The sequence below is a fragment of the Zingiber officinale genome, chromosome 6B (genome assembly GCF_018446385.1).
Source record: "Zingiber officinale cultivar Zhangliang chromosome 6B, Zo_v1.1, whole genome shotgun sequence".
Lineage (NCBI taxonomy): Eukaryota > Viridiplantae > Streptophyta > Magnoliopsida > Zingiberales > Zingiberaceae > Zingiber > Zingiber officinale.
The window spans coordinates 85,748,709-85,770,873 of record NC_055996.1 but is presented as its reverse complement, the minus strand read 5'-3'; the positions used below and the strand labels follow the sequence as shown (position 1 = coordinate 85,770,873).

At 34.2% G+C, this 22,165-nt stretch overlaps 1 protein-coding gene and 1 non-coding gene across 2 annotated transcripts; one reads left to right on the top strand and one right to left on the bottom strand.

The window, feature by feature from the left end:
• Nucleotides 1–15,835: 15,835 nt before the first annotated feature.
• Nucleotides 15,836–15,907, bottom strand: TRNAW-CCA. The gene has a single exon. It is a non-coding gene; the product is annotated as a tRNA-Trp (tRNA).
• A 3,226-nt stretch (nucleotides 15,908–19,133) lies between these two features.
• LOC121991189 (bidirectional sugar transporter SWEET5-like) lies at nucleotides 19,134–20,286 on the top strand. Its single transcript, XM_042545206.1, has 6 exons — nucleotides 19,134–19,179; nucleotides 19,269–19,305; nucleotides 19,399–19,615; nucleotides 19,709–19,870; nucleotides 19,970–20,089; nucleotides 20,173–20,286. Exons 1-6 carry the CDS (start codon nucleotides 19,134–19,136, stop codon nucleotides 20,284–20,286), a joined length of 696 nt encoding a protein of 231 aa, XP_042401140.1.
• The last annotated feature ends 1,879 nt before the right edge of the window (nucleotides 20,287–22,165 follow it).

Below are 22,165 nucleotides of genomic sequence, written 5' to 3'. Positions count from 1 at the left end.
AGTTTCCATGGTGATTTCTCAAACTTTATTTTGGTTACTGGATGAGGCTCAACTCATGTAAGCTCATTTGGAAAAATCAAAATATCCCAATATTTGTGCTAAAAGTACATTTGTGAATAAGATTTGCACAATGCAAATACTTATGAAAAAAACGTGTGAAAAAGCAGAAAAAAAGTGAAGAAGGGATATAAAAAATAGTTGTCGTGAGTGGAATCTAGTAAGTCACCCCTTTGAGACCGAGTTAGGTTATTGGGGAAATGACTGCTTAGCTTTTCTTGAGATTGAGCATGCCTTTGAGACCTTGGGTTGATTGAGAAATATGAATCAAGTGTGTGACAAGTAGGTGTCTATCACTGATTACTTGTCTATCACCGGAAACATTAGGAATTCAAACTTGATGACGACTTGACTAGGACATGGATTGAAACTTGAAGAGTTTTTGAGTTATTTTGCACTGTTCATAAGAACTTATGCTTGACTCACACTTAACTTGTTTCCATGATCATGCTTGTCAATGAAACTTTTTGATAGAGTTAAGAAAATTCATTAGGGATATGAGAACATTGTAGAACATATGAATTTAGATTGCAGCATTTTACTTGAGGACAAGCAAAGGTTTAAGTCTGTGTCATTCACTAACACCAGAGTAAGACGAAGATGAAGAGGCCTCCACCTCTAGGATTGAGGGGGAGCGTCATTCACTAACACCAGAGTAAGAAGACGCTTCCACCTCCAGGTCAAATGAAGAAGAAGATGGTGCCACCTCCACAAATTAAGAAAAATCAAATGGAGGATCATGTGCCACTCCTACAAGCAAAGGTATAACCATTTCAATTTTAAATAATAAAAATCATATTATATACTTTGAGTGTAAGGGAAAAAGATACTACAAGAGTAAGTGTCCTAAATTGACTAAGTGGAAGGGTCAAGTGGCACCTAAAGGTAAAGAGAAGCCCAAGGAGACTGACCCCGTGACAAAGAAGTGCAAGGAATACACTGTGTGTTTCTTGTACTATCAAAAAGGACATTATTGAAGCCAATGTCCAAAGGGGAATAAACTGGTCAAGGTCAAGGGAGGAAGCTCAAGTCAAGGGGAGCTCTCAAAAGCAAACCCAAGATATCATTTGTTGAGTCTATCCCTTTAACTCATGATAAAAAGCATGCTAGGTCTAGTTTATATCATTTTAATACTATTTATCATTAAAATAGGAAGCATGATAGAATTAAGGAAAAACATGTAGTTTATCATGCTAAAATCACTCAACCTAAAGTTAGAAGGGTAAAAATAATTTAGGCAATAACTCTAAGGATTCTAGATATTTGCCTAAGAAAAAGAAAAATCAAGGCTTTAGTGAAAAATCTAAGGTTGAGGTGTTATGGAAGGAAAATCAAGTTTTGAGGCCAAGACTTGATAAATTAGATAGGACCCTTAGAAAAATCACAAATGAAACACAAGGGTTCAAGAATCATAACCTAGATTTAGAACAACAAGGGTTAACCAATAGTCATAGAGGTTTGAGATACAAACCTAAAACTAAGAAGGATGAAGTCTCTTATCACAGGGTTCCATATAGTTATGGAACCAACACTAGGTCTAGTGGTTAAGTCAAAAATACAAGGGAAGTTATCCCTAGGAGTATTTTTGGAAAGACTAATGTGACTAAGACTTCTAAGAAGTCAAAGAAAGTTACCAAGAAGGTCGCAAGGGAAACTTTCCCTAGAGTTGACCTAAAGGAAGTGACCAAGGCTTCTAAGAAGCCTAGAAAGGTCATTAGGAAGGTATCTAGGGAAATTCTGCATAATGAGTACCTAGAGCATCCAAGAAGCACCAATAGACTTTTATTTCCGAGGAGCATATTCTCTATGCCCTAGATGGATTTAGAGAGTGTCAACTCTAAATGGGTAGGGTGGTTAACTCAACCTTGATAAAGTTGACACTTGGAGACATTTTCAAATTTTAATTAACCTTTGAAAATGAAGATGATAAATGAGTTACTCTTTGGAAGAGTAAAATGTTCCAACAATTTAGGAATTGGAATTAATTTAACTTGGCACAACTTGTTGGCCCCCCGGTTGGCCGGCTAGAAGGCGGGTGAATAGCCCTGCACAAATTGAAAACAAAATACCCTTCTTGAACTTATAACTTTATACAAACACTTGCATAAATAATTAAATAAACAGAAAGACTAGACTCACAGAATTTACTTGGTTACAACCGGAGAGGTTGTTAATCCAAGGAAGTTGAAGCGTAATAAAGATCTCCTTCAGGCGGAGAAGACTCTTACTGCATTCAAGCACATAAAATTAGAAGCTAAACTCAACAAGAGAAGCGTACAAGTTTTGAATATCAAATTACTTGTCCTTGAAAAGCTTCTGGACCAAGGCTGTATTTATAGCCTTGGTCGGGGTGGCAGGAGGGTTCCAAGCGCCTGGAAGGGGATAAAACTTTATCCCCTTTGCAACGGATCACGGTCAAACATGATCTGGTCAAAGTCACATTCCGAGCGCACGGAAGGGTTCAGGTGCCCGGACCCTTAAAGTCAACATTGTTGACTTTTTACGGTCCAGGCTCTCTGCTCCGGTTCTGCTCACGACAGTCCAAATCAACCGCTCTGCTCGCTTTGGGTGATTTCAGCTAACCGAAATAAGGCTCACCCAAATCCAATTTCGACCTTCTCGAGCAGGCTTCCGCTCTAACTTCTCGTCCTTCGGAATTGACGCATGCTTCCTTCTCATCTGCCAGCATACTCATCCACAACTCTTCATCCCTCAGACGTGCCGAGCATGTCGGCTCTCTCTCGTGCTGACCTTCTCGCTTGCTGCATAACTTGCTCCTCGAGCAATCTTTCTCTCCGGCTTTTTGTCCCTCGGAAACACTGCACGCTCCCTTCTCGTCCGTCGGTGTACTCTTCCGCAGCTCCTCGTCCCTCAGACGCACTAAGTCTGTCGGCTCTCTCTCCCGTGACATCCTTCTCGCTAGCTGCGTCTTCCACTCGACTTCCTGTGCTCCTAAGCTCCTACACACTTAGACATAGGGTCAAAACACCACAGGACCTAACTTAACTTGTTTGATCACATCAAAACAACCTAAGGTTCCAATAATCTCCTCCTTTTTGATGTGAGCAACCCAAGTTAAGCTAGGGTAAACTAACATAAATCAAGAGTAATAAATTTTGCATGAAAGTGCAAACATTTGATCTACCTCCCCCTAGACTTAATATTTTCCTTCTCCCCCTTTGATCACATTAAAAAATGAGGTATCACAACAGTTCTATGGGTAATAACTTTGAAAACTTTGAAAAATTCAAAGATTATTTTTGATATCACTAAAAAGAATTTGTAATAATTTTAGAAACTTTAAACTTTGAAAAATTTCTAAGTAAAATTTAAGCAGAAAGAAAATTTCTAAGTTTAGAGAACTTTGTAAAAAAAATTTGAGTAATTTTCAAAAAAAATGTTTGAAAAGAATTTTTAAAGCATTATTTAATTTCAATTTAATGCTTTATCAGTTAGTCAATTAAACATTTTATTTCAATATTTGGCTTCCAGGCTGTGGCGAGGCACTATGCCTTTTTGGTTATTGGATCATCAACCACTTCTAGACAAAGTCGCATAAAGAAATTAAACATTTAATTTTCTCGTTGAAAGCACTTCTCTAAATTAACGTTTAAGTAAGACAAGACTTAGGAACCTACTATAGGTTCTAGCCAACTGGATTAATTAGATATTTCTTAGGGACATATTTCTTTGAAATATTTCTAATTTGTCCCTTATGGTATCTAAGGTACCAATTTAATCCATAAAATTTTCTAATATGTTGATTATTTAAACATGCATGATTTTTCAAAATATCTACTTGTATTTTTAAATTATCATTTTCTAATTTTAATTTAGCATTTTCTACTTCTAATCTTTTAAGATCTTCCGACAGACAAGATTTATCTAAAGTTAATTTCAGCTTTTTTATTTTCTTTCTCTAGCATTCAACAAGCTTTAATTAATACTTTAACAAATTTATGTTGGAGTGTATACTAAAAGCCTAGCTTTTGTATAAATATTTATAAGAATCACATTGGTCAAGTGTCTACATTTATATATACCAAATGTAGATGCTCAATTAATTTATATTGTAGATAACATAGTGTATGGTGTCACACACAGAAGATCGTGTTATCGGTTCTTTATAAATTAAAAATAGTAGCTCACGACCAAGATGGAAAGGAACAAACCATTGGAAGGTCGTAGTGTAATTAGGTATTAGTTTATCTTAACTATATAATTACACTAGTACACTTAGAGTGTATTGAGCAGGACCATTTAGAGGTCGTTTCTTTTATACTGATTTTATAAAGGAACAAAGACCTCAGTTATTATGGAAGTGTGTGCTCTTAATCCTAATATAACAACAAGCACATATATTTGATATTTATTTCTTTAATTTATCAATGGGTGAGATTTAGTTCGATAAATCAATTATCCCGATAAGTTGAGAAATGATATCACTTATATTGTGTGTTGTTGATTATAGAAGGAAACTGTGTCCTAGTGATCTAGGTTGATAATGTCCCCAAGAGGAGCTCATAAGGATTGTCATGTTAAACCCTGCAGGTGGACTTAGTCCGACATGATGATAAGGTTGAGTGGTACTACTCTTGGACTAAGATATTAATTAAATGAGTTGTCAGTAACTCACGTAATTTGTGGACATTCGACATCTTAAACACAGGGAGACTAACACACTCATAATAAGAAGGAGCATAAAAATGTAATTCGGGATTGGTGCGGTAGTTCAATAATAGTTCTTTAGTGGAATGAATTATTATTGATGGAATTAAGTTATGTGTTCGGGGCGAACACGGAAAGCTTAATTTCATCGGGAGACCAAAACTAATTCCTCCTCTCGGTCCCTATTGTAGCCTCTTGTATATAGAGATTTATACTCACCATATACCCACCTTCTTACCCAACCAATAGGGGCCGACCAAGCTAATCTTGAAGCTCAAGCTTAGGGTCGGCCAAGCCTTAAGGTGGCCGGCCAATAGCTTGGAGCCCAAGCTTAGGTGGCCGGCCACATCATATTAAAAAGGGTTTTTTATTAAAATTATTTCTTATGTGGATATCATGGTTTTAAAAGAGAGTTTGAAATTTAAATCTTTCCTTTTATAGTTTTCTACAAAAGATTAAGAAAAGATTTGAAATCTTTCCTTATTTGTAGATTGAAAGGTAGATTTTAATTTTGAAAAAACTTTCCTTTTTTAACCATGTTCATGATTTAAAAGAGAGTTTAAAAATTATATATTCTCTTTTATAAGTTTCTACAAAAGATTAAGAAAAGATTTGATATCTTTCCTTATTTGTAGATTGAAAGGAGATTTTAATTTTTAGAGATAACTTTCCTTTTTGGAAATCATCCACATGTTTAAAAGAAAGATTTTAATTTATAAAATTTCCTTTTTATAATCCACCATGAAGGGAAAAATTATTGGAGAAATTTTTATAAATTTCCGGAAGCAAATAAGGAAGTTTTAATTTGTTTAAAATTTTATTTGCTTGGAGATTTTAATATGGCCGACCATTGTAATTGGAAAAGGGAATTTAATTTTAATTAATTAAAAATTTCTTTTTCATGGCAAAAGAATTAAGGAAGTTTTTATTAAATTTCCTTATTTGCCAAGACCAAGGATTATAAAAGAGAGGGTAGAGGTGCCTTCATGGTGAACGACTCTATTTTTCTTTTTCTCTCCCTCTCTTCCTTGGTGTGGCCGACCAACATCTCTTTCTCTTTTCTCTTCTCTCCACTTTGTGGCCGAACCACATCTCTTCCTTGGAGTCCTTGTGGTGGCCGGATCTTGCTTGGAGAAGAAGAAGAGAAAAGGAGGCGATATTTCTAGCATCCCTTGGAGTTTGGTGGTGGTCGAACCTCTTCATCTTTGGAGGAGTTTTTGGTGGCCGAAACCTAGAAGGAAGAAGAAGGTGCTTGGTGGTTCTCGTCTCGGAAGATCGTTGCCCCCACAACGTCCGAGGTTAGAAGAGGAATACGGTAGAAGATCAAGAGGTTATTTTGCTTACAAAGAAAGGTATAACTAGTAATTATTTTCCGCATCATACTAGTTTTCTTTATATAGTTATTTATGGAAATATCAAACACAAGAGACATATGATTCTAGAGTTTTCGAAATAGTTTTTTTTCGAGTTTGTGTTTTCTTCTTTTTCGAATTTGTGATTCGATTGTTCTTTTTGGTTAACCCAGAGTTATTTAAGGAAATAAATATTAGCTTTCCGTAAAAGGCTTTGCCTAGGCGGTGGTGGTTGCTCCCATATCCAAGAAGGCCATGTTCCTCGCCATGCAGTCTTGGAAGCCAATTTTGAAAATTAATATTTATGGAATTAATAACTTAGGTAGATTTGAATCAATAGTGTTAAGTTCCGCTTGCGATTCAAATCCAAACCATTAAGAACAGATAAGTTAAATTTGGAATCAATGATGTTAAGTTCCGTCTGCGATTCCTAATTTAACTTATAAAGAACACAATAGGTTATTTAAGGAAAGGTTCGACACTTGTACACAAAATTTTTGTACAGTGGAACTGGTACGTTTTCCTAGGACTAACCAATAATTTAAACATTTGGTCAGGTGGTAGACACTGTACCTGACTTACCTTGTTAATCTCTGATCCTCCCCCTGTAGAGCTACTTTCCTCCGAAGACTCTCCCCCTTCATCGATGCTCATCTGGGATGAGCTTTCTATGTCCTCGGGAAGGAATTTGGCTATACGAGCTGTCCCAGCAATTTCTTCAATCTCAGATTCTTCAGACGAAGACTCGGTGTCCATCGAGGTGTCAGATTCGGCTTCAATCGGTTCTTCGTGGAGCTTCAAGAACTTTTCCCAGAGTTCTTTTGTACTTTGGTAGTTGCTGATTCTGTCGAGATCCACCACCGATAATACACTTATGAGATGATATTCAGTCTTACCGTTTGACATGAAATCGTCACGCTACTTTGTGGTTCAGAGGCGTTTTTCAATTTCTTCTCCGTTCGCATTCTTTGGTGCTTCATAACCATATTTAATTATTAGTAAAATACTAAAATCTATTTTAAGAAATACCTCCATTCATCGCTTCCAAAATGTGAACTCCCCCTCGAATATTGGTGGATAGATGTTAGCTCCGGACATCTCGTTGCTTTAGTCGGCGGTTAGTCCTTCTTAGGCATCCTTGTTCTGATACCACTTGTTGGTGTAGGATCGAAAAGAATTTAGATATCTCCACAATGACATGATATTGTCCACTTTGGGCCTAAGCCCTCATGGTTTTGCTCTTGGGCTCTACCCAAAAGGCCTCATGCCAATGGAGATATATTTCTTTTATAAACCCATGATCTTTTCCATGTGTTTTCAATATGGGACTATGTTTGCAACCTTGCAACCCCAACAATCCCCCCCTCAAACAAAGGACCATGGGCTTCCCACGTCCGATCCTTGATCCACCAGGTCTTCCTGCCCCTCGGTCTACCCGACCTACTAGGACTTCCTGCCCCTCGGTCTACCCGACCTACTAGGACTTCCTGCCTGGTGTCTGGTCCTCTTGATCCGAACATAGGAGCCCCCACTTTCTTTGTTCAAGGTCAATATTGTACTCACATGGTTCAATCAGACCATAGCTCTTGTGCACAGTCGGCGGTTAAACCTTCTGGCAGTCCGGGCTCTGATACCACTTGTAGGATCGAAAAGAATTTAGATATCTCCACAATGACATGATATTGTCCACTTTGGGCCTAAGCCCTCATGGTTTTGCTCTTGGACTCTACCCAAAAGGCCTCATGCCAATGGAGATATATTTCTCTTATAAACCCATGATCTTTTCCATGTGTTTTCAATATGGGACTATGTTTGTAACCTTGCAACCCCAACAGTTGGTCCCCCGGTTGGTCAACTAGAAGGGGGGTTGAATAACCCTGCACAAATTAAAAACAAAATGCCCTTCTTGGACTTATAACTTTAAACAAACACTTGCATAAATAATTAAATAAACAGAAAGACGAGGCTCACAGGATTTACTTGGTTACAACCAGAGAGGTTATTAATACAAGGAAGTTGAAGCACAATAAAGATCTCCTTCAGGTGGAGAAACCTCTTACAACATTCAAGCACAGAAAATTAGAAGCTAAACTAAATAAGAGAAGCGTACAAGTGTTGAATATCAAATTGCTAGTTCTTGAAAAGCTTTTGGATGAAGGCTATTTTTATAGCCTTGGTCGGGGTGCCTGGTGAGTTCCAGGCGCATGGAAGGGGATAAAACTTTATTGCCCTCGCAACGGATCACGGTCAAACGTGATCAGGTCAAAGTCACATTCCGGGCGCCTGGACTGGTCCGGGCGCTCAGATTGATTCCTAGCGCCCAAACCCTTAAAGTCAACATTGTTGACTTTTTATAGTCTGGGCTTTCTACTCCGGTGCTGCTCGCCTCGGTCCAGATCTTCCGCTCCGCTCACTTTGGGTGATTTCAGCCAACCAAAATAAGGCTCACCCGAACCCAATTTCGACCTTCTCGAGCAGGCTTTCACTCCGGCTTCTTGTCCCTTGGAAACATCGCGTGCTTCCTTCTCGTCTGCCTGCATACTCATTCGCAGCTCTTCGTCCCTTGGATGCACCGAGCCTGTCGACTTTCTCCCGTGCTGATCTTCTCGCTTGCTGCGTCTCTTGCTCCTCGAACAATCTTCCGCTCCTGCTTCTCGTCCCTTCGGAAACACTGCATGCTCCCTTCTCGTCCGCCAGTGTACTCTTCCGCAGCTCCTCGTCCCTCAGATGCACCGAACCCATCGGCTCTCTCTCCCGTGCCGTCCTTCTCGCTAGCTGTGTCTTCCGCTCGACTTCCTATGCTCCTAAGTTCTTGCACACTTAGACACATGGTCAAAACACCTCAGGATCTAACTTAACTTGTTTGATCACATCAAAACAACCTAGGGTTCCAACACACCTAAGGAAAGGAAAAATAAATGCAAAGTTAGGTTTTGGCATCTCCTTAAGAAAATGAGGGCAGTTTAGGGTTAGTTTTAATTTAGCTCAAGATTAAGGATGCTTATGTAGATTATCTAGGTAGATTTTATTTTTGCTAATTGTCATGATTGTTTATCCATCAGATGTCATGACATCATATTTTGCATTCATACTTATTATGAAAAATGAATAAACATATTATATCATGTCATACATACATCATGTAGCTATAGTATGCTTTCTTTTGAAAATTATTCTTTTTGATGTATGTCATAACTCATCATGCATCATTTTTATTTTCTTTTAATTAATGATAATGACATTTACTAACAAGTGACATCCTAGGTGGATGCTCATAATTTAAAAAATGCCTAGATAGATATGCATGATCCCTAATTTTGGGTAAAACTAAAATCTACATCTCACAAAGAGTATAAGGTGACTTGTATGTGTTTTAGTGCACATTAGATACAAGTGAGATGTTAGGATGATGAACAAGACTCAAGATGTTAATTTAGTGCATCTATTTGAGTTTTGATTTCATCAAAACACATAGTTATGTGTACTCCAATCATTGGAAAATATAATGTACAAGTCATGTGCATTTAGCCCAAAGAACATGGTCGAAAATTGGTTTTGAAAATTATTTGAAATATACTTTGGAAAACCTTGGTGAAGACTATCTTTTGATAGTAATCATCATTGAAAAGTTAGACATAAACTAGAAGAAAACATTGAAGTTTTCAAGAGTTTTTAAGATTGTGTCAATCTTTGAAAATAAGGTGTATTTTCCTAGAAAACTATTTTTTCATGATAATACACTAAAGAATATCTGTAAGAAGTTTCATGATTTTTAGAATTTTGTAAAATTTTTAGGACATTTTTGAATTTCGCTGAAATTGAATTTCAGGAAATTAGAGCCTCAATTGATCAGCTGATCGATTGGAGGGCCCCAATCGATCAGTCGATCGATTGGGATGTGTTTCCCATGAGCAGAAGCTCACTAAATCGATCATCTGATCGATTTATTCATGTCTGGATCGATCGGACAATCGATTCAGAGGTATTTTTTGCGTACAGAACCTCGCTGAATCGATTAGTGGATCGATTGAGAAAGTGGCAATTGATTGAGTCCCAACCCAATAGATTGAAAAGGTTGATTTTGTTTGGAAAACATTTATTTCAACACTTTAAGTCATTTTTTATCTCTTTAACTACTCCTAGCCCCTTGAAATATATTTATATACATTCGTGGGTGGTTTTCATGATGAAAACAAGGAGAATTGGTTAAGGAACACTAGATTGAAGTTTATGATGAGGTTAGTTTCAATATTGAATCTTTTAAACCTTAAAACTTCAAGTTTTTTTATTTCCTAAAGGTTTAGGGATTTTAAGTCATTGTTGGTGCAATGACAGAAGTTTGGAGCATGTCTTTAGGAAGAGTTACTTTATAAGGATATGAAAATTAATTTTTCAAACAACATGGAAGGTGATTAACCTTTGTTAGAGTAAATGCTCAAGGTTGAGCATTGACAAATAATGGAGAGTGAATATCTTCATTGTTGAGTTGTGGATGCTCTAGTATGAGTATTATGAAGTGGATTAATGCTCAAGAGTGAGCATTGGGTATAATGAAGGGTATGAAATCTTCATTGTTGGAATGATGAATGATCTAGGATGAGCATTGTGAAGTGGTTAATGCTCAAGGTTAATCATTAGACATAATGAAAGGTATGAGACCTTTATTGTGATGTTGTAACAATGAGTGAAGTTGTGAACAACGTATGAGTAACTCTTCAGGGGGAGCATTTTTGAAGTGTGCTAAATGGGGAGAATGTAGAGTTTAAGTTCGGACTTCATTACCTAAAGAGGGAGTTTGCCGTCTAAGAAAAGGGGGGGATGAAGGAAACCCTCATTCATGATTTGGCATGAAGAAGAAATTGAGGTTTTGGGATTAGCCTAACTTGAAGGTATTATCAAACATCAAAAAGGGAGAGATTGTTGGTACAATATCCCCTGGGTGAAGGTTGACCAAGTTGACTAAGCTTAAGTTGGCTCAAGTTAGAGTCTCGATATTTGATTTTCGATGTTTGACAATATATGGAGATTGCAGGAGCAATCGTCTGATTGGGGAGATTGTTGATATAATTCCCCTCTGGTCTAGGACAAATCAGTTAGATGTGAAGAAGAGCCAAGTAGGTCAAAGGCTTAACCGGATACTTAACTGGGAAAGTCCTAACTAGAGCTTAGGTAGGTGAAAGACCTAGTGAGTGAAGCTAGGCAGTTGGAAAATTCTGATGAGTGAAGTCAGGTGAAAGACCTAGTGAGTGAAGCTAGGCAGGTAAAAGTTTCGGTGAGTGAAGTCGATTCGTGGGAAAATCTTAGTGAGTGAAGCTAGGTGCAAATCATAATAAGTAAAGTTAGGTGCAAGTCCTGGTGAGTTAAGTCAGGCAGATGGAAAGTCCTGGTGAGTTAAGCCAGGTAGATGGAAAGTCCTGGTGAGTGAAGCCAGGCAGATGGAAAGTCCTAGTGAGTAAAGCTAAACAGATGCAAAGACCTGGTGAGTGAAGCTAGACACGTGGAAATTCAGGTGGGTCAAGGATGGTGTTGGGAAGTCCAAGTAGGTCAAAGGTGTGACCAGATACTTGGCACAAGGAAATCCAAATGAGTCAAGGGTGATCGGATGTCTGGTGGAAGGAAGTCTAAGTGGGTCATGGAGGACCGGACAATTGGCACGAGACGGTAAGTCCAATTGGGTCAAGATTGACCGGACACTTGGCACGAGGAGAAAAGTCCAACGGGGGCAAAGGGTTGACCGAACACTTGGTGTAGAAGTCCCAGCAGGTCAAGGTTGACCGAATGCTAGGCATGAAGAAGTCCCAATAGGTCATGGTTGGCTGGATGTTGAGTTTGGGAACCGTTAAGCAAGTCAAAGGAAAGTCAATCGATCAACCGATCGATTGAACTATGATTCAATCAATCAATCGATTGATTGAAGGTGGGCTACGATTGAAGGCTGACCCAATCGATCGATCAATCGATCAATTAGGAATCAAAATCGCGTGCACAGAATACTACCCAATCAATCAGTTGATCGATTGGGCACCACCAATTGATCCACTGATCGATTGGGGGTTGGCTTTCTTACACGATTGTGAGAAAGCCTGAATCGATCAGTCGATCGATTCAGATAGTTTCTAGCAGAGCACAGAGGTGCTCTGAATCGATCAACTGATCAATTGAAGCCTTCCCAATCGATTCGTCAACCGATTGGGATATGTCCGCTGTAAAGGAAAGCGCACAAAAGCCTTCTTCCTCACAGCAATTCGACAATTTTTCACTCTCCACTCCTTGCAATCATTTCTCATAGGTTTACGCCAGTTCTTGAAGCTTTTTGGAGCAAAGTGTTGCTGCACTTCCAAGGTCAAGAGGCATTTCACACAAGAAAAAGAAGCTAGATAGGGTTTCATTTGTGTAAAATCTTATAAGATTTTCTTTATATTTGCCTCTTCTTTTCTTCTTGTTGTATTGAGAGATTATACAAGGCTTCTCCACCTTCGATAGTTACCGAGAAGGAGTGTTTTTCTTAGTGGAGAGTGTGTCGTATGTGAATCCTTGGATTAGTCACCTCTTTTTGAGGTGGATATCAAGTAAATATACGTGTTAGCGTTGTGAGTCTTGTTTCGAGTTCTTTCTGCTGCATATCATTATAATGAAGTAACCAAACAAAGCATGACGAGTTATTCACCCCACCCCCCTCTAGCTACAAATCAACCCTAACAATCATGTTACATCGGAGTATGATATTCTCACAGAATCTTCACCTTATCATGGACCTGACATGGTACAAATCGGTAATGGCTCAGGTTTGCAAATTACTCATCTTGGAAAGACATCCTTTCACTCATGTGGCAGAACTTTTTATATGCGCAACACTCTTCATGTTCTTTCTATCACTAAAATTTTACTTTCTATGCATTAATTTGCTCTTGATAATAATGTGTTATTTGAATTTTATCCTCATCATTGTCTTGTGAAGGATCCCATAACAGGAACTACTCTACTCTTAGGAAACATTAAAGATGACTTCTATCATCTTCAACCCACTTATACTAATGCTTTTGTTGGAGAACACACCGATAAATTCTCTTGGCATGCACGTCTTGGTCATCTATCTCTATGTCTTGTTTAGAATATCATTAATCAGTATGGTTTACCAATTTCTTTAGCATACTCATCTCATTTATGTGAAGTTTGCATGAAAGCAAAATCTCATAAATTACCTTTTGTGTCTTTTACTCGCACATCTAGTTTTTCTTTAGAAATTATTCACTCTGATGTGTGGAGTCCTGCTCCTATTCTATCTAATAAAGGTTTTCTTTATTATGTTATTTTTATTGATAATTTTAGCAAATTTACTTAGATTTTTTATATGAAAAGAAAGTCTGATCTCTTTAATATTTTTTGTCATTTTCAAAAGCATGTTGAGTATTTTTTTATTATTGTAAAGTACTCTCTTCATTCTGATTAGGGAGGAGAGTATCATGTCGTTCATCATCATCTTATCTCCTCAGGCATCCTTCATCAAATCTCTTGTCCCCACACTCCTGAACAAAATAGATCTGCAAAGAGGAAACATCGTCATATAATTGAGACTGCCTTAGCACTTCTTTATCATGCCTCAGTTCCATTTAAATTTTGGGATGCCGCTATCCAAACCTCAGTATACCTTATCAATCGTTTGTCCACTCTAATACTTCAAAACAAAAGCCTCTTGAAAAGACTTTATAATCGCTCTCCAGATTACCTTTTTCCGTATCTTTGGTTGCTCATGTTATCCTTGGTACTCTAAACACAAATCAAATCATCGGCCTCAATAATGTGTTTTCCATAGTTATAGTAGTTTGCATCATGAATATCGTTACCTACCTATATCAACTGGGCAGATATATATTTCTCGACATATTATTTTAATTTTTTTAAAAAGATATTCCAATTAGATAGAGAAAAAGTTATTATAAAGGACTTAAAATATATAAATTCCCCATTCAGTAATGGTTCATCTTATTTTAATCAATATATTTAACTAAATTTATTATTTTACCATAATATTATATAATTTTTTAACAATATAATATTGTATAAAGATGTTTTATTAATTCTAAATTTACAAATAAAAAATAAATATATACTTTTAGGTTTATTTTCAAACTTACTTTTTAAAGTTGAAGAATTTTTAGTTGAAGTTTGAAATTTTAAAAATTAACTTTTTCAAAAAATTTAAATGATGAAATTAAATTTGTAAAAAAAAAAATCAACCTATTTTGAATGTACTATTCCATATTTTAAATATTGTAAAATTTTAATTCTATGTTAATTTCAAACATTTTTTCAAAGTAAAAAAAAACTTGATAATTAAGGATAAAATTTTAAAAATTATAAAATTTGTAAGAGATTTTAAACTAACAAATGATAGTAGTCTTAAGGGCCTTGGTCTGAGAGGTAACAGCAGTGATGACGACGCTGAGGGCCCTGACTTGAGAGGTAACGACGACGGTGATAGTGTTAAGGGCTCTGGCTCAAGAGGTAACGACAGCGATGACACCCTCCCCCCCAAACCCTCTCTCCCTCTAGTGGTGGCGGACTTGCGCCCAGAAGAAAAATGACCCCCTTTCCTGGATGAACAGTATCCCTCTATAAACTCAAAACTCTTAACATGTGAAAAGATCAAAATGCTCCTCTTTCTCCCTAATTACTCCTGGATCCCTAAGTTACGTTCACATTAGATAATATTTCAAGTTAAAAAACTTATGATAAAGCTAGAACAAAGATAAAATAATAATAATAATACATTAAATTTTAAAATGAAAAAAATAGTTAGGAAATAAAAGCACTTTAAACTAATGCATAATTGGGTCTATATCGTTAAACATTAGGATATGTTGCTACGTATAACAAATTCTTGATCTATGTTTATTATATCAAGTTCATTTCAAGGCCACACCGAATAAGGATGATAGGGCTGAGATTGAGCTACCAGTCTAACGTTTCAAGAATTTATTTTGACTACTATATGTTTTTGTTTTTCTAGCTAATGATCGATTAAAGGAATAAGTTTTCTTGTATTAATTTACAATAATGATTAAATTAATTTGTTTAATTTGGTGTCGATGAGATAAATTATGTATATATGGAATAAAGGTATCTAATGGAAAAAAAATATTTTTTGGTCATTGAATTATAATTAAATAATTTATTCTAATAATTTTTAATATTATATGATCTTGTCATTCAGTATTTTTAGTATAATTAAAATTTCAGAACGTTTTTTCAAATAAATAAATTTCAAAAGGCAAATAAAATATAATTAGTCTCAAATAATAATATTTAAATATTTTTAAAATTAGAAAAAGCTAACATATTAGGCTTAAAATATATCAATTTTTAATCATATTTTAATTCATATATTTAACTAAATCTATTATTTTACCACAATATTATATATTTTTAAAAATAACATAATATTGGACAAGGATATATTACTTTTAAATTTAAAAAGTAAGAATAAATATATAATTTTAGGTTTATTTTCATACTCTTTCTCTTATAAAATTAGAAGAATTTTTATTTTAACTTCCAAAATATTTAAACCTATTTTGAATGTAATATTCATATTTTTAATATCATAACATTTTAATTCTACTTAATTTCAAACTTTTTTCCCAAAGTAAAATAAATAAATAATTAAAGATCAAATTTAAAAATTTATTAAATTTGATGGTAGTCATAGATATTCAATACCTATATGTACCTTGCGGCTAAAATTAACTTTTGACGATTGAACCCGACGTGAATCGAACACGCAACCTTCTGATCTGGAGTCAGACGCGCTACCATTGCGCCACGGATCCATTATATCAAAACTATGTATAAAATATATAGTAGGAGATATAATATCTCTGGTCTCATTCCGAATAATGGCATAGGGAACTAAGCAGTAAACGGCTTTTTATTTTTTATTAGTTATATATTTAATTACTTATATTAATATTTTTTTATATTTATCTTTAAATATTGTAAATGAAAAAATTGGTTGGGAATACCGTCCATTCAAATAATGGAAAACGAAGTTTTTTTGTAAGGTAGAGTTTGAAAATAAATTTATGGGAGCTTAGTTTAAAATAGATAATATCGTATTATTATAGAAATATATAAATTATTTTGGTCTTAGTAAATGGTTTCAAAGTCATGGTCAAAATTGAATGTCATGTGGAGAATAAATTGAAAATATCACCAACAACCAAGTCTTTTCCCACTAGGTGGGGTTGGCTGTATGAATCATTTTACGCCATTGAACTGTATCTCCTCTTATATCATCATCTATATTTAAATAAATTTTATCTTGTTTTATTGTTGCTAACCAAGTATTTTTTGGTCTTCCTCTTCCTCGTTTGATATGCATGTTTATCATAGTTTCACATCGCCTAACTGGAACATTTATTGGTCATCTAAGTACATGTCCGTACCATCTTAAACGTGTCTCTCGGAGTTTATCCTCAATAGATGCAACTCCGACTTTCTCTCTAATGCTCTCATTCCTTATTTTGTCCATCTTCGTATATCCACACATCCACCTTAACATCCTCATCTTTGCAACTCTCATCTTATGCTCATGTGCTCGAGTCATAGCCCAACATTCAACTCCATATAACATAGCAGGTCTAACAGCGGTTTTATAGAACTTACCATTAAGTTTAAGAGGTACTTTACGGTCACATAAAACATCCGACGCTCCCCTCCATTTCACCCATCCTGCTTGTATTCTATGTAAGACGTCTCTCTCAATCCCTCCATCATTTTGTAAAAATGATCCTAAATATTTAAATCTCTCGGTTCCGAGCAACTCGTCCTCTCCTATCTTAACAATTGTTTCATTACTTCTAATATTGCTAAATTTAAATTCCATATTTTCTGTCTTTAATCTACTAAGCTTAAAACCTTTCCCTTCTAGTGTTTCCCTCCAAGATTCTAGCTTAATATTTACTCCTTCACGTGTCTCATCTACCAAAATAATATCATCTGCAAACAACATGCACCACGGTACTGTGTCTTGAATGTGCGCAGTGAGTTCGTCCATAGTTAGTGTAAAAAGATAGAGACTTAGGGTTGATCCTTGATGTAACCCTATCTTTATTGGAAATGCTTCAGTTACTCCGCCTGAAGTCTTTACTCTGGTCGTTACATCTTCATACATATCCTTAATTAGTTCAATATATGTTATGCTAACACCTCTCTTTTCTAAAATTCTCCATATAATTTCTCTTGGGAGTCTATCATAAGCTTTTTCTAAGTCAATGAATACCATGTGTAGATCCTATTTTTACTCCCGATATTTTTCAATTAATTGTCTAAGGATATGTGTAGCTTCTATTGTCGACCTTCCAGGCATGAACCCAAATTGATTTTTTGTCACTGTGGTCTTCTTCTTTAATCTTTTTTTATTACTTTTCCCAAAGTTTCATAGTATGACTCATTAGTTTAATACACCTATAGTTTGCACAATTTTGTATATCTCTCTTGTTTTTATATAATGAAACTAGAGTACTTATCCTCCATTGATCAGACATTCTTTTCGTTTTCAATATCATGTTAAATAATTTTGTAAGTCATTCAATACCTTGTTTCCCTAAGCACTTCCATACTTCTATCGGAATATCATATATCTGGTCCAACGATTTTTCCATTGTGCATCTCATTTAAAGTTTGTTTTACTTCTGAAGTTTGAAATCTACGATAAAAATTAAAATTTCTATGCTCATTTGACCTAATTAAATTACCTAAGTTAAGTTGGTCATCTAAACCTTCATTAAAAAGTTGATGAAAATACCTCTTCCGCCGCTCTTTTATTTCTCCATCATTTATTAATACCCTATTACATTCATCTTTAATACAAAAAATTATGAGTTTTAAAGTTGAAAGATATCTCGATTGGTACGAGTTCTTTAAAGTAGAGAATAAAAATAAATTCAAAAAAACTTAGACATAATATTATACTATCATGAACATATGTGAAATTATTTTTTATCATACCCTCCCTATCATTAATTACTCGACTTAATCAATAATTAATAATAAAAATATTATTATTATTAAGAAAATTAAGATATTTATTTTTATCTTACAAATTTGTTATCATTAGTTACGTTGACTTAATCAATAGTAAATAATAAAAATATTATTATTAATTATAAAAAATAGAGATATTTATCTTATAAACTTACTATCATTACTTGAATTAATCAATAATTAATAACAAATAATAAAAACAATATTATTATTAAGAAAATTAAGATATATTTATTTTTGTCTCATGAATTTGTTATCATTAATAATAGACTTAATCGATCATTAATATAAATAATAAAAGCGTTATTATTATTATCAAGACAATTAACTCATTTAATTATCCATATTATTTAAACTATTTTTTATTTAATGAAACTTTTTTTCACTAAATATCTAAATAATTTAAAATTTTAAAAATTCTCTTATTTCCAAATGATTCGTTAAATTACACGGAAGCGTTATTTGAAATTAATAATTCAATGAGAATCTATCAAATTATTAAATAACATTTAATCCATTAGATTAACTGAAACTTATTCATTCATTAGACCATGTTTTTTTAATCTATTATGCTAATTAATTAAAATAATTTTGAACTTTTCTTCTTATATTAAAAATGGAATATCCTATATATATATTAATAAAAAAAAAGCGAAATTCACTAAGTCCAACAATAACAAATGACTATAACATTATCCATAAATATTATGAAAAATATAACAAACTAAGTCATATAATTAGGCTATAAAATGCAACCTTTGCATGCCCATCATAAAATCTAGAGAAAGAGGGACAGCTCCACCGTGGAAGAGTAGAGCTAGCAACACTGTTGATATTACAAATTCATCCTCCTCCTTTTTGGTACGTATAAATTATCTGATTTAGTTTGGTTTTTTAATATGTTCTTCTTTTTAATTAATTCATTTGGATGAAATGGAAAGGTGTACTTGATTTGATTATACTTTCATTTATTTACAAAGCAGAATTTGAGATAACAATATTACAATAAAGATGATTATGAACCAAAGCATCATCCGCAACATCATCGGAATAATAGGTATATGTATTTATTATACTTTAAAAAAACTCAATAATTTCATGTATCTTCCATAATCTATGATAAACAAAAACACATCTTCATTGCAGGCAATGTAATCTCGTGTGGTTTGTTTTTGTCGCCCATGTAAGATTTTAAACTTCTTTATTTTTTTTGTTATTGATAGTTACTTAGAAAGATTGTATGTTAATTTAAATGCAACTCTTCCATGATTTATAGGCCGACGTATATACAAATCATCAAGAGCAAGGATGTGAAGAAGTTTTCGCCAATCCCTTACCTCGCTACATTACTCAATTGCTTGCTTTGGTTTTTCTATGGGTTGCCCATTGTCCACCCCAATAGCCTTCTCGTGATCACCATCAATGGCATCGGTATAGCTTTTGAAGTATTCTACCTCACTGTTTTCTTAATCTATGCTGCTCGCCAAGGCCGCGTAAGTATAACATGTCCATTATTTTTTTCTCTGTCATATTTGTACCATCTAAAACTTCTCCGTAACCGATCTACTCATATAAATCTAATTTAGTTGAAGGTCATGAAACTATTAGCACTTGAGGCGGTGTTCATGATAGTTGTAGTAACTTCAGTGCTTTTGTTGATCCACACGACTACTAAAAGATCCTTAGTTGTGGGTATCCTTTGTATCATCTTTGGAACTTGCATGTATGCCTCCCCTCTTGTTGTGATGGTAAGAGCATTCTATCCAATGCCTAATTTAACTATGAATTATATTTTATATATAGAGAGAAAGAGAGAGCCCCATAAATTTATTATTATACTTTTGTAGAAACTTGTGATTCAAACAAAAAGCGTGGGGTTCATGCCTTTCACACTTTCTCTGGCTAGCTTCCTCAATGGAGTTTGTTGGACTAGCTATGGTTTCCTCCCCTTCGACATCAATCTCCTCGTAAGTATTTGTATAGTTAAGCCCATATATATAATCTTGATCAATCAATTAGTATATATTTTTCTATCACTTTTTTTCATTAGGTTCCAAATGGTTTGGGTACTCTCTTTGGCCTTGCCCAACTAGTTCTCTATGCTTGTTATTTCAAGTCCACATCGAAGAAGGATGCTAGAGCTGAAGTGGAGCTACCCGTCTAAAGATTTTAGTTTTGAATTTTGATTAATATATGTTTTTTATATTCTTTCCTGTATTAATTTGCATTAATGATTAAACAAATCAATTTCTTTTTTTGTCTCTATGTGATTTATTGCGTCATGAAGTGTGAAATAGACGTATCTCACAAAAAAACATTATATATTGATCATCGAATTATAATTGAATGATTTATTCTAAGAGTTTTTAAAATTATATGATCTTCTCATTCAAAATTTTTAAAATAATTTAAAAATATAAAATAATTTTTCAAATAACTAAATTTCATAATGTATATAATTAGTCTCAAACAACATCTTTAATTTTTTTTTCTTAAAAAAGTTATTCCAATAGAAAGAGAAAAAGTTATCTTGAGAATATATTAATTTCTCTTTGATTAATGATTAATCTTATTTTAATAGGTATATTTAACTAAATTTATTATATATATTAATAATATAATATCGTATAAGCATACTTTGTTAAATTTAAATTTATAAATAAAAATTAAATATATACTTTTATCATTATTTTCGAGCTCTTTCTCTTTTTAAATTTGAAGAATTTTATTAGAACATTAGAATTTTAAAATTTAACTTTTTTCAAAAAATTTAAATGATGAAATTAAATTTGTAAAAAAAAATATGAAACCTATTTTGGCAGTGCTGTTTCATATTTAAATATCATAAAATTTTAATTCTTGATTAATTACAAACTTTTTTTCTAATTGAACAAATATAATTAAAGATCAAATTTCAAAAATTATTAAATTTTAAAGAGATTTTAAACTAAGAAATTATAATCACTAAAAAAATATATTTTTTAATGACGGAATTAGAGACAGAAATGTATTTTTATCTTTAACTTAGAGACAACATTATAATTCCGTCTCTAAATATAAATAGAATTATAGAGCCATTGTAAAAACGATAGTTAATAATAAAAAGAAAACATAGTTAATTTGAAATTATTAGCAAAGAGAAAATAATATTCATTGTTGAATAGAGACGAAATTTAGTGTATTAAGTTTCCGTTGGTAATTATTACTACAACATTTAAATGGTATCGGCATAGCCTTTGAAGTATTCTACCTAACCATTTTCTTGATCTATGCTTCTCGCCAAGGCCGTGTAAGTATAACATTCCCAATATTTTTTCCTCTATCGTATTTGTTGTACCATCTAAAACTTCTTCCTAACCAATCTAACCATGTAAATATAATTTAGTTGAAGGTCATCAAACTATTAGCACTTGAGATGGTGTTCATGATAGTTGTAGTAACTTTAGTACTCTTGTTGATCCACACAACCACTAAGAGATCCTTAGTTGTGGGTATCCTCTGTATCATTTTTGGAACTTGCATGCATTCCTCGCTTCTTGTTACGCTGGTAAGAACATTCTCTCCAATACCAAATTTAACTATGAATTATATTTTTATATATAGAGAAAGAGTCTTATGAATGTATTATTATATGTTGGTGCAAGTTGTTTTAATCATCTAATTTTGATGTATGATAAATATGTTAAAGTTAGATATGATGTTTGTTTAACCTTTCTACTGCAAGTGTGCTGGAGTTGACTGGTCTGAAGGACCTGAATCTAGACTGAAATCCAGTTAAGTCCGAGGGACCCAATAGCTGGTGGGAAATCCATATAGGTCCGCAGGGCTCGATATCAGACGGGAAGTTCTGTTGGATCCGCGGGACCTGACAACTGACCAAAGTTCAGTTGGGTCTGCGACCTAACTGTTGGTACCCAAGGTTATTTTGATGTGATCAAACAAGTTAAGTTAGGTCCTGTTGTGTTTAACCTTGTGTCTAAGTGTGCAGGAGCTTAGAGACACAAGAAGTCGAGTAAAAGACGCAGCTAACGAGAAGTACGACA